Source organism: Ictidomys tridecemlineatus, chromosome 9, assembly GCF_052094955.1.
Source record: "Ictidomys tridecemlineatus isolate mIctTri1 chromosome 9, mIctTri1.hap1, whole genome shotgun sequence".
Lineage (NCBI taxonomy): Eukaryota > Metazoa > Chordata > Mammalia > Rodentia > Sciuridae > Ictidomys > Ictidomys tridecemlineatus.
The window spans coordinates 54,418,896-54,433,145 of NC_135485.1; the positions used below are offsets into that span (position 1 = coordinate 54,418,896).

Consider the following 14,250-nt stretch of genomic DNA (forward strand, 5'->3'; position numbering starts at 1 on the left):
GGATGACTATTTTCTCTGATTTGCATAACATCTCTCAGTAATAAAACATAATTTTTCTATTTCTCAAGGAAAAATTGATTACTCTTTTAATCATATATAAAATTCCGTGTAATATGGGATAAAATTCTATATTTCCATATACTAGTTAGAAAATAAGAGGTAAGATTAAAATTTTATTTTAGACATACAAGCTTGAGAAACTGAAAAATCCAAGGTTCTTCTAGTGACTTAAGGGCAGCAACAGTACATCTGTGATGGATTTTAGGTTAAAAAATAAGGTAATAAAGGTGCTTAAGTTTTGAAAATGAAAATTTTTTTCTAACATTAAATACATTGGTAACTATATTTTTTCTTTGCTACTGTTGGCATCTATCTTTATCCCAAATTACATGGACAAAAATGAAAAAATAGAAAAATATTCTAATGAGCCCTTTCAACAACCCTTTAATACATATGGTTTCTATAACTACAACAATATGAAGTTATAGCCACATTGAACATAAAAATAACTTTGCAATGGGGATGAAATTTGGAAAATATAATATTCATTCCTCCCTGTCTTTATGCAGAAAAGACCTACTTATTGACTGTTCCCAACCATTGGCTAACTGGCTGGGAGGACTTGAGTGGAGGAGAAAAAGGACAGTAAGGAGACTACTGGATAATACAATTATTACCTTAAGAATAAAGAAGACACAAGTGGACAGATATCTGTGTTCATGCATTGAAAGATTTAATATTGTTAAAATGTATGTACTATTCAAAATAATAATCTATGTATTCTGTGCAATCCATTTCAAAATCCCAATGCCTTTTTTTAACAAAAATAGAAGAAACCTTCAAATTCCTATGATACCACAAGAGATCTAAATAGATGGAGCGGAGAAGAGGGATAGAAACAAAGCTGGAAATATCATACTACCTGATTTTAAAATATGTTATAAAGATACAGTAATTAAAATAGTAAGTATCTGGTATAAAAACAGAATACAGATCAATGGAACAGAATAAGAGCCTGGAAATACATCAATGCATCTATATGGTCAAATGGTTTTCCATAAGGGTGCCAAAAAACGTAATAGGGAGAAGATAATCTATTCAACAAATGTTATTGGGCAAACTAAATATCCACACACAGAGGATGAAACTGGACCCTTCTTACACCAAACACAAAAAGTGACTCAAAATGGAATAAGACTAAAACATAGATATGAAGTTATAAAACTCCTAAAAGAAAACAAGCAAAAGCTTCAGGACTTTGGTCTTGGCAATAGTTTCTTAGATAGAATGCCAAAAGCTCTGGCAACAAAAGCAAAAGTGGATAAGTGAGACTATACTAAATTAAAAAGCTTTTGGACAACAAAGGAACAAAAGATAGGGTGCAAAGTCAACCTATGGAAAAAATATGTGCAAACTATTTATCTGATAACAGGCTAATATCCAAAATATATATGATAGAGAGAACTCCCTTAACTCAACAGCAAAAATCCCCAAATAGCCATATTAAAGAAATCGCAAAGGAATTAAATACTCTTTTCTAAAAAGAAAATAACCAACAGGTATATGGGAAGAGGATCAATGTCATTAATCACGAGGAAAATGCCCATCAGAACCCCTAGGAGATATCATAATGGACCTCTAATATAGCTATTATCAAATACACACACACACACACACACACACACACACACACACACACACCAGTAAGTGTTGAAAAAAGCAAAAAGAAAGAAAGAAAATGGAACCTTTGCACACACTGTGGGAACATAAACAGGCAGAGCCTTTAAGGAAAACAGTGCAGAGTTGCCTCAAAAAATTTAAACTAGAACTACCACTAGATCCATAAATCCCATTGCTAGGTAGATATCCAAAAGAATTGAAATCAGTATCTCAAAGAAATGATTGCAGCCTCATGTTCACTTCAGCATTATTCACCATAGCCAAGATGTGGGAACAAATGTTCACTGACAAGTGAATGGGTAAAGAAAATGTAGTATATACATACAATGGAACATTACTAGCCTTTAAGAAGAAGGAAATCCTGCTATCTGCAGAAACAAACCTTAAGGACATTATGCTAAGTTAAACAAACCTATAAAAGGACAGATACTACATGAGTCTATTTATTTTAATTATCAGTAATAGTCAAAAACACATAAAAGTAGCAAGTAGAATGGTGGTTACCAGGAGTTGGTGGTAGATACTATTCAGCTGCATAAAATCTCAGTGATGTAATGTAACTAAGTTCTATAGATACATCGTACTTGTAGTTAACAATACTGTGTTGCACACATAATATATAACTGGAGCATATAACTAGGAAAGATGAAAAGTTCATAAATGATGAAGCTTTGATTCAGAGTAAGAAATCCAAATGATTCCAATAATAATTATTTGTTTAATGTCCATGCTTCAAATGACTAATCTATAAAAATAATCCCAATACATACAAGAAATGTTCATCAATGATGTGTATAAGTCTGAGCCAAAAATATTTTAGAACAAATCTTCCATGAATTTAAGAAAAGAACACTAGCAAGTCACAAAAAAGTGCACAGGAGAACCTAGATGACGGCAACCCTACATGAACCATGCAAACCTTCTGCTGACTTTTTAAATATTGGGTCACCAAAGACCAGAAAAAAAATGTTGAAAGAGTCAAAAACAACACATTCCAGCCTGATTAACTTAATTCTACCTCTTTTAAACATTGATAAGGTGGCCCATCTGGGATATCGGGCAGTGATTTTCCTTAGGACTGCGAAGCCCAACCTTATTTAATAAAGAAAAATAATGCATACCTGCATCAGATCCACACGTGGGCTTTATGTACATGTCATTCAAAACTGGAGATGAATTACAATGGTTCTAATCTCCTAATTTTCTTTTTACCTGAAGAGTGTTCAGTGGCATTTTATCAGTAAAGATATCATAGTACAGAACATAATATATTCTGTTTTTATCATGTACCACCAAAAGGGGTCTGGATGGTAATTTTATTCTTGTAACACATGGAATAAGACCCGAAAAACTTGGAAACATGAAAAAAACCTGCCAAAGTGTTGAAACAAAGAACTGAATTTAGCAACAAGTTTTAGTTCCACATGAACTTAACAAAGAGTACACAGTAGTTTATCAAGCTCATTGGAGAGAAACAAAACCTTCCACAGGAATTGGATGAAAAATACTTAGAATTAAAGATATCCCTTTAAAAAAATATATATGTGTGTGTGTATTATATATATATATATATATATATATATATATATATATATATATATATATATATATAATACACACACACACAAAAAAAATCTTGCTGGCACAGTGGCATATGCCTATAATCCCAGGGGCTCAGGAGGCTGAGGCAGGTGGATCTCAAATTCAAAGCCAGCCTCAGCAAGGTGCTAAGCAACTCAGTGAGACCCTGTATCTAATAAAATTCAAAATTGGACTGGGGATGTGGCTCAGTGGTTGAGTACCCCTGAGTTCAATCCCCGGTATAAAAAAAAAATGAATATATACAAAATTTGAAAATGCTTTATAATCTGAAATAATGGCAAAAAATCTCTGGGCAAAGGCATTGAACAAGTTAATATGTGTTTACATTGTAAACAGTTACAATGGTTTTCAAAGATGAAAAAACTGCACAAGTGCCTAATTCAGATTTATAAATATTTTTCAAATGCTTAGTAAGATGCTAAAAAGTGTCATAGCTGGCAGGTTTCATGTAAAGATTCAAAGATAAAGATGTGGTCCCTGCCCTTGAGTGATGAAGCCCAGTGATTGTTAATGTGGCCATTGGTCATTATGACCAAGGCCCTGTGGGTGATGATACCTCAGAACAAAGACAGAAACCCTGGAGCTGCACCTGCTCCCTTCACCACCACAGGAAGAGTCTGGCCTTCCTCAGCTGTCTTGAGGCATTTATTCAGGCCATGAGTGCATCAGGGATGCAAGTGAAAGAAGATGCTAAAGAAAGAGAGGAAGAAATATGTGTGTGGCCCAGGATGCTGGCCAACCGAAATAGGAGGTAGGACCTGATGGAAAGTTGTACTTTAGGAAAACTGGAGGGAGGAGGTCTTCCAGTCTCCCTAAGTTTGATGCTTTTAGATGGCCAAAGAAAGGACACATTAGAGGAATGCTATCCATGAGGATATGGATGTGAGGCCAGCTCTGGAGCCACTGTATTGAGGAGAAAGGAGAAAGAGAAGGCCTCCTTACTAGTGCTTGTTCCAGCTGCACCCAAAATGCCTCTCCTTTCTTACATTAAAGATCTTAAAAAAAACAGAAAGTAAAGAAGAAAAAAAATAGCACTCACATGTTAAAAATTGAAATGGTGAAAGAACAGGTTATTAAACCTCCAAAAATATTTGCTTTCCTTACACAATTGATTTCCACTTACTAACATGAAAATGTAAGAATCATTGTATCTAGAGAGAAAACCAGTACTGGCTTCAAATGTGTTTAAACTGACACACTTGGCACAGGCAGAGGCAAAATATACTTTATAAAATGCATTCTACTAAAAATAGAGCATATTCCTCCTAAGCAAAAGTAGTTGTCATGAGTGAAACTAAATATTAAATGTATATTTTGATAGCTGATATATTTTTCCATCCACACACAGCAAATACATTTTTAAAAATTATAAAGCCTTTTCTTGGTATGAACTGCTCCCTCATGAATCAATAAATTGATATAGTTGCTTCTGAATAGGCAACCATTTTATTTATGAATCAAGAGCTGGTTCAAATTACCTAAATTAGCTTTCTACCCTAACATAAATTCACTGCCTACAATTTTTCGTCACTCAGATATATCTAAAACCTTCCAATTCTCTACTTCAATTAATGCCATATTAATAACAAAAAGTGATCCAGAGCCCTGAAGTTTCAGTATGGTTTGTATTTTTCTATATTCAATTTTTTTAGTGGGAAAATATGTTGAATTACATTTGTAACACATTAATCCTTGCCTATAGGTTTCATAATAAGGTCCTTTAACTGAGTTAATTCATATAGGATATAATAGGCCCAGTAGGTATTTTATTTACATAAGTATGTATATATACTCATATATACACATATACATATATATACACATATGTTTTAGTTGTAGATGGACACAATACCTTTTTTTTCATTTACTTATATTTTATGTGGTATAGAGATTGAACCCAGTACCTCAAACATGCTAGGCAAGCACTCTACCACTGAGCTACAGTTTCAGCCCCCCATAGGTATTTTAATAAAAGAAAATAAATATCCTTTAGGTTTCACATCTGAAAACCCTTTTACTATCACTCTGTTTCATGACTAATAATGTAATAATTCAATCTCCACAGAGCCATCATTTTTGTCAATCATTGTTATAAATACCTGGATTGTGAAATATACTAAATAAATCTAAAAACAAATCCCATACATATTATTAGGACTTCATTATGAACCCAATAGAAGTAGCCTTGACACATGACTGACCCTTAGATTAGATGATAGACTGATGCAGCTATAAATGGTTTATAACTTAACACCTAACTAAAAGAACAGTTGCTATTTGACATCTTAATATTGTAGACATATTATGTTCCATGCCTTAACTTACTAAAACATTTGCTAAGATTGAGTTCTATTCTTTGATATTTTTTCATGGAGGTTTGCAAAGCCCACCAAAGGTCCTATTTGATTAGGGCACAGATCATAAGGCCTTCCCAGCATGAAGGATTAGAGAACCTAGGGACATATCTGTGCACTCAGAGAAAGACTCTGCACCTAGGCACTCCAGCATCACTAAAATAAAACACTCTTCCCATAATTATGGTTCTTCTTTCATGGTTCCATTCCCCAGCAACCAGGAGCAACTCCTAAATCATTTCTGACTTTTCCATGTTTCCCACCTGGGACAAAGACACTCCTTCACAGCACCATGACAACCACACCAGCCACGCAAGCACTTGGGTTCCTGCAGGAAAACGAAAATGCTGAAAGGAAGCCGGGAGATAAAGGCTTACTATTCCTTGTTTCCCGCTGGTAGGAAGTAATTACAAAAATTACTTTAACACAAAGCTTCTGGTGAATGAATGGTTTGTAATTTGAGGGGAGAAGCTGAAGGGCCTAGGGATTAAATAAAAAATATGAAAAGCTGAATGATGTCATGCTATCGTACAGTCTCACCTCCCCCCAAAGCAGACGGCCTAACGTGAGCTTCTTAATGACGACAATGTAAGCATTCTTGAGAGGTGGTCAGCAGTATATTTTTTTTATTTGAGTTTTAGACAAACGATTGATTTAATAGCGGAGGTAAACTTTATGAATCTGTTGTTAAAATTTCAAAAATAAGAGCCAAGTAAGAAATAATTTTGTCCAAATTGAAAATGCCAAAAATGGATGTGATTTCCATAACCCTACAGCAGACATCAGAGAAGAAAACGAAGTAAACTCTCCCACTGTGATGAACTAGACAAGTTTATGTTTGTTGTCTTAACTAAAAGATAGTGCCAGACACTGATTGTGCTCATGTAATGAACACCTGTCGGCTCTATACTGACCAGGATTTTCACTGTCCGATGTAAAAGTGCTTTAGATCTCATTTTGGAAACAGTAAATCTACAAAAGCAGAGCACTGCATCTCTGATTTTACTAGTTACTTCAGTGTATTTCTAAACAGCTCTTCAAATTTTTTGCACAGCTCAAAAGAATACAGCTTTCCTTTTAAGAGTCAAGGAAACAGAAATCTACTATATATTGAATTGGTTGAGGTTTTTTTCTCTTGTTGAAACACATCATACATTCTATCATCAGGTTCAAAGCTGTGACTTTTATTAGAAACTCAGATGAATATTTTTAGGAGATAGGGAATGAAAATACATGTTTGCACTTGACCAAGATCAAGAGCATAGGGTTCCTGAGTGTGGTAAAAATACCAATTTTTTAAATAGCGGAGGTGAACTTTATGAATCTAGTATTAGAATTCTAGTATTACTGTCGTCTCTTAGGGCATAGTTTCCTCCTCACCTATAGTGGTAAGTAACAAGTGCCTTTCATGTACCTCCAATACTTTGCCATGTGCACCTTCAGATGCTGTGACACAGTTGGGAACAAGAGCACAAAAAGTCAAGCAGAGACATTCCAAGCACCTGCAAGGCAATACCTGATACCTGCCTCCCAAGCTAATCTCTACTCATCCCTACTACAAACGTATGTAAGGTATTCAATGTCATTCATGTAAAGCCCCTGGACAGGATTACGAAAATACATTATGCATTTTTCAATTTGCTTGCTGTTCCAATAGATCATCAAGTTTATTCTAAAATCATACCCACCTGTCAGCTTCCAACAAACCTATTTCTGTTGCTGTTTTTATATACCTTAATTCTAGAAAGAAAATTCTCAAGTACTACAGGTTAGAATTCTGAGTGATCTTTGATTACTTCTCCTCTTCCCCTGCCCCCACCCTCGAGGTCTTCTCCATCACAAACCTTCATAATTTCAGTGTTTATTTCAATCTCTGTTCAATATGGCTCCATCACTCCATCCCTTCTACTTATCCAATTCAGTTCCTAATCTGTTTTAACTTAGAACATTCACAACAAAGTAAACAGCTAAATCTAAGATACTTCGTAGCAGCTTAACTGTCAAAGTAAGAAATATAGCCAGGCAAGTACTATGATAACTAGCAAAATATGACAGAGTATCATAGGGGCCCACTAACAAAACCCCACAGGGTAAGGAATGGCTTGCTTATAATCAATATTTCTTCTGATGACTTGCTGTCAGAAAAAAAAATATGAAGACATGGTTCTCAATGCATTTCTTTCTAGGTAAGCCTTAGCTCAAGTATCTTATTCCTCTTACTACAACTCACTGAAGACTCATATGTCTCTTAAAATAAAATCTTGAGACAGAGGAATGTGAGAAATTTAGTACTTGAACTTCTGAATTGGGATTTGCCCTCAAGAAGTTACATTTCTAATGTATATGGTGGTCACAGTTTAAGACTCTCAAAGAAGGTAAACTGATGTTACCCATAACATAATTCAATTAAAATCTCATAAGTAATAAAATAAAAAACCATTAAGTTTGCATTAAAGTTCATCTTGGAACATTTATTTAAGAGAACTGAGGGACTCTATTTTGGTTCAAGATTGAAGGTAACTGAGAGTTAACAAAGGAATTCCATTTATTTTGACCTATGGCCAATGAAAATTAAAAACCTTTCCAAAATGTGTTACTCTTTGGCCAACTATTACCATAAGGCAATCCTCTTTTCATGACTGAAGAACAAAAGTCTTTAGTGTCTGCATTCTTAAAAATAACCCTTACTGTAAACTGAACATGTTCATGCTACTGGAACCGATATTTTTAATAATTTCCTATAATAATGTTCCAATTTTCCTTAATCCCATGTGATCCTTTTAAAGTTATACATCTTGACTATAAAATTTTCCCTATTCCATTATCTAAAAATACAATAGGTATTAAAATAATGTCTTGTGATTTCCTTATTTCACAGAAAAAGTAATTTCTCCCTTTTGTAAATATCACAGCAATAAAAAGTAACAGGACTAATATTTACAGAAATAGACACCTTCAGGAATTGATATAGAGTACATCCTGGTGGACCTGTAGTTATGACAGATGGAGCAACAGGAGGACAGCCACAGTGTCCGAAATGGTTTCACAATTATTATTCACAGTCAGCCTGTGTAGCTCATTCCAGTTCTGTTACACCAGAATGACTTAAGTTAAGCACATATTTCATAACATTGCATTTATTAACATAGTTCTCTTTCTTCAAAACAGAAATTTCTCAAAAATGTTCAGGCTGTATTCATTTTAAAGATCTTTTACTGGATAAAGGGGATAAAGATGGACATTACATACTGCTCAAGGGAACCATACAAGATCTATTTCATTAGTGCAGCCGATGAAGGGAAGCCAGTAGTATTTGAAAATCAAACTAATAACTACATAGCAAATCACAAAAGGTAATCTGTGAGCCAAATTAATGCTGTAATTAAAACTGTCTCTATCCCTCATATGTTCTTCAAGGAAATTTCCTGAATTCAGAAAGTTGGGCAAGCAAAAGAAATATAGATTTGGTAAAAAATGTAAATTCCTAAGTTTTCTTTCTTTTCCACAAAGGAAACTTCAGTAAGTAACATATAAGACAATCTTCTTAATGTTGATTCATTTTCAGATTTCATTAGGAAAAAAAAAATAGAAAATTTCCATGTGCCATAGTTCACTTTATTGGCTCCAGCCTATTTTGAGAAAAAATTCTACTATTCTATAGAATTCTCCTTCTAGTAGTACAAAGTTTTGCAAAACAAATTATAAAGTCAAAGAGTTTAATTACTTTCAAATATAGCTATCACAGTAGTCTTAAAACACAGATCTCTGTTGTGCCACTATATGTCATTTCAGATCTTATAAAAATAACACTAATAATGCATAGCTTAGATAGTTCTGGAAATCATAAATATTTTCAAATTTTAACATAAGTTAGTTAAAACCGTTTTAAAATAAAACTTTAAAAAGTAATCATGAAAACATATTGGAGATATACTAATAGACTGGAATAAAATAATACCCATCAAATATGCTCATGCATTTTAAAAAGAAAATTCACATTTCATGATATATAAACTTATTTTGCCACGTGCACATTACACAAGAGTACATGACAATTATATTCTCTATACTCATGATGAGAGGGTCGTTTTCATTGTATCTTAATATGTTTAATTATAAAGTCTAGTCAGAGATTCCTACCTCTGTAATGGTGGAAGTCTTTGGACATGTCTATGGGCGCCCGCTCTACTGCTGATCTCTTGTAGACAACATGAATCCTTCCTTTTTCTTCTTCCATCTGCTTACCTCTTTCCAAAGGCTCAATGAAATATTCTTCATTCTCACTTTTTATCATTCCAGCCTAGAGAAAACATAAAATGTTAATTTAAAAAAAGAAGTACTATCATTTTCAGCTCACAAGTATATCTTTTTAAATGGCAAGAATATAATTTGGGAAAACTATATTTTTTTCTTTCCACATTTGGCTATAAATTTAAAATGGTTAACCTATTAAGTATCAGTAATACACATAAGGTATAAATTCAAATATGACATGAATGAAAAAATCATACAAGGTAGAATACAAAATTTACATAAGAATAAAAAAGTCATACTATGTATCTATTTCCTCAGACTGCAAAAAAAATATATTTATATTCTACATATTATTTTATTCACAAAAGAAATCTTATGGAATTTCATTTCATCTCTAATTTCCCATAATAACCTATCATGGAGCTGCTGTCCATGCATGTTAAGGATGTTTGTTAACTCACATTTATACTACCTTAATCCATCTTCATGATTACACACACACACACACACACACACACACACACACACACACACACCCCACATTACATTTTTCCTCTTCAGCCACATTTGTTTACACTGAAAAACCTATCCGTTCTCTCCCATTCCTTCCATCTGGATTGGCTGTATTTTCCCAACCCTACTTCATCTTTTTAATTAGTCAGAAATCAACAAAATATATCCAGTGCTATAGTTGAAAACAAATGATTTTGTGTAAAAAGTGTTCTTCCTTAAATATCAAAAAACACATTAAAGTCAAGAAGTTGAAGCCAATACTTCCACTTTAAAGGTCATACAGTAACCTGTAGTGTTAATTTAAAAATCAACACATTTACTTGAAAACAAAATTGAGTAAGCAATGTGTTGCTATGTAAATTGGAATTTACTTTGAAAAGGTATATCAAATTTTAAGTAAAGTATAATTTTTTCCTAAGGCCCCTAATTTATTCTGTGTTTTCACATATGAGGCCAGAGACTCTTACGGAACACAGGCAAGAGAAGCGTTTCTCACCACTTCTAGTATTGTACTAATGTCTCTGTCATTATAGTGTCAACACAGAGATGAAAGGTGACCACCCTTATCAAAGAGTAAATATTTCCAGCAAAAAATAAAAAAGACTGAGCCTATATCTTTTCTTTTGCATACAAATCTATCTCCTCCTTGCTATTCTCACTTCTACCACCATCTGTGCTCTACTCCTGCTCCTCCTGTGTTCATCTCACAGGGACAGTTTTAGAAGTTATGGGTTCTCCATATGCCACTTCTACACCTACACTGATGCATGTACATATAAAGAGAAAACATGGCTGAGGCTCTCCACCGTACTTGGTGCTACGTTCTGAACCACTACTGGACTTCACATTTAAAAAACCAACTGAGTTAGTAGCATTCAAAAATAATGCTGGTCTTCTAAAGGCACACTCCAATATTTGTGGGGTCTTTTTTCTCATTTGTTTAATTTTTTTTAACCTACAACTGCACTGTGAAATGCAGTGCTTTTCACTTGTGGCATGATTAATTCTTCCCTGTTCAGTGTTGTTCCTACTGTCAAGAGACTCGTGTCCCCTGTAAATGAAATTTCCACCATTTCTCTCATGCTTTACAAGTTCTATTTTAATCTCTTCATCATTATGGGCATAATTTTATGGCTCTTATTATCAGCAATTTCAATTCTCATGGCTTTTGCCCTTGTTCAGTATGAATGGGTCAATAATGTCCAAAAAACACACCCATACTAAACACAAAGACAGTAAACATAGAACAAGTTAATAAAACACTAAAATGTTCGGTTTCTGTTTTAGCAGGAAGAATTAATTGTCTTTATCTTAGAGAATATAAATCTACTGATATACATAATTGAATTTTTTAAGTTGATGGGCATCAAAATGTTATGGTTTAGATATGAGGAGTTCCTCAAAAGCTCACGTGTGAGACAATGCAGGAGTGTTTGTATATTTGTAGGTGAGATGGTTAGATTGTGAGAGCTGTAACTCAATCAGTGGATTAACCCACTAATATGGATTAAGTAGGTAGTAATTTAGGCACGTGGGGTTTGGCTGAAGGTGGCTAGTCACTGGGGACATACCTTTGGGGTTTGGACTTTGTCCCTAGTGAACAGAGCTCTCTCTGCTTCCTAGTTGCTGTGTCCTGAGCTGATTTTGTCCACCATGCCCTTTCACCATGATGTTCTGCTTTTCCTTGGACCCAGAGCAATGGAGTCAGCCAACCATAGACTGAACCTCTGAAACCATGAACCAAAAGAAACCTTCCTCCTTTAAGTTGTTCTTGTCAGGTCTTTTGGTCACAGCAACACAAAGCTGACTAAAATAATCTGCATGGGAATTTCATTATTCATCATTATTCTAATCCTTTCTTGGCCCCAAATCCATTCAGTTGCTGTATTTTGCAGTCTTCTACATTCTTCTCCCAACCTTCTTTTCCACTAATGCTTTCTTAGTTAGATGCTCATCGTTGTTCATTTGAGTTACACAAACTCACTACTTTGAGACTTTTTGTAGTTTCTATCAATTTTCCGAGATGAGTTCCTGACTCTGGGTAGAAATAGAGCCACTGAAACAGCAGCTTTGAGCAATGCACAACCTACTTAAAGTAGTGAGCCCGTGTGCCTTCTGAAAACACTTCTCCATACCATCTACGCAAACGCTCGACTCTCAGACCCCATGATGTTACATTCCCTCCTAGATCACAGGTAAAACAAAATCTAATAAAATTAAACACCGCCCTAAGAAATCAAAACATATTTAAGACAGGTTGAGGCAGTATCAGTGGTAAGGCAAGAGACAGGGGCTATAGTTTAGACAGGGTCTGAGTATGTTTCCAGAGGCTCATGTGCTGGAAGCTTGGTTCCCAATACAACAGCATTTAGCAGTCATGGGTCTCTAAGAGGCAAAGTCTACTGGAAGTGGAATGGGGCCGGGGGCAAACCCCTCAGGAGGGGTTAATGTAGTTTTTAGAGAATCAAGTTGTTCTTAAGAAAGCAGATTGTTTTCTTAATGTGAGGTACCCCATGTGCTTGGCCCTCTCTGATCTCAGCAAATTTCCCTTTCTGTTTCTCTACCATGCTATGAGATGGGTGCTATGGTTTAGAGCTAAATAAATCTCTTTCCTTTATAAAGTACCCAATGTCAGGTATTTTGCTAGACACTTGGCACATGACCTCCAATAACTCAATGGGTAAGAAATCTGAGAGTCAGTACTTATTCATTACTGTAAGCAAAGTTTAATGAAAAAAGTACTGCACTAGACATAGAGAAAATAAGAAATACAAGATTTAGCTCATCCACCCTCCAGTTGATTGAATCTAGTATAATAAATACATGCCTGAAGGTATTCAATGGGGTATGCTATGGAAAGTCCAGAAAGTGAGTGATACTAATACTAGAGTTGAGAATCAAATGCAGTAAGATTTTTCCCCCTTTCATAATCTCACTACACAGAGCAGAATATCAGTAAGACATAATGATGTTTTATCCACAATTATATAGTATCTATTTCAACCAAAATTTCCATGGAACACATTGCAATAAACTTTAACGTCGACAACTGCTATTGTTGACAAGTCTCAGTCTTCACCAAGATTGACCTTTCAAATATTATATCAATCTGGACTAACCAGGATGTGATTAACAAATGGGCTGAGCACATCAGGCTCAAAACATCAGGGCTTCTTCTTTCGTGCTCAAATGAAGACTCAGGATCCAGTCAGCTGGGCTGGATCCTGCTCCAGTTAGGTGTGAGGGTCCAGTCTGACAGTGGTTCTGCCATTTCCATATGGGTCCAAAGTCTGCCCATTCAGCAGGAAAAAGGAGGAAGCCCATGGGAGACTTTTACGAGCCAGTCCTAGTTATGATATTTACAAGTTTTGTACTCCCTGGGTAGGATACAGTTACATGGCTCACGGCCAACTGTGAAGAGGGCCAGGAAATGTAATCTGGCTGTATGCCCAGGGAGAAGAGGCAAACACATTTTGATGAACAGATGGAAGTCTCAACCTCAAATAAGCTCATGTCATTCTCTTGCTTAAAAACACTTCAATTGCTTCCCATTGCCCTTAAAACCACAATCATTACCACAGCCTTCTAGGTCCTGCATTATGTGGCCCTGCCCACCAGCCTCGAGAAGCGTACTCTGGCTGCACTCATGTGGCCCCAGATGTAGAACCCCGCTGCAGTTCTGTTTTGCCTTTGATAGTCTCAGGTGCCTTGTAGCCCCAAACCTTTGCAATGCTATTTATTCTGCTTAGAGGCCCCATTCCCACCATGCTACACTTTCCTTAGCTGGCTATTTTATATTCTCTGGGTCTCACCTAACCTGTTACTTCTTTGAAAGTGATTTTCTCTC

General features: G+C 35.3%; 1 protein-coding gene across 7 annotated transcripts in view; it reads right to left on the reverse strand.

Moving 5' to 3' along the window:
- Adamts3 (ADAM metallopeptidase with thrombospondin type 1 motif 3) overlaps nucleotides 1-14,250 on the reverse strand; it is a 223,432-nt gene that overhangs the window by 103,214 nt on the left and 105,968 nt on the right. For all 7 annotated transcript variants that reach the window (XR_013425814.1, XM_005333257.5, XM_021731648.3 and 4 more), the window contains exon 4: nucleotides 9,777-9,936. Coding sequence is in view for 6 of the 7 variants with exons in the window: in XM_005333257.5 (XP_005333314.2) it covers nucleotides 9,777-9,936 (160 nt within the window). In the remaining variant the exon portion in view is untranslated. The remainder of the gene's footprint in view (nucleotides 1-9,776; nucleotides 9,937-14,250) is intronic.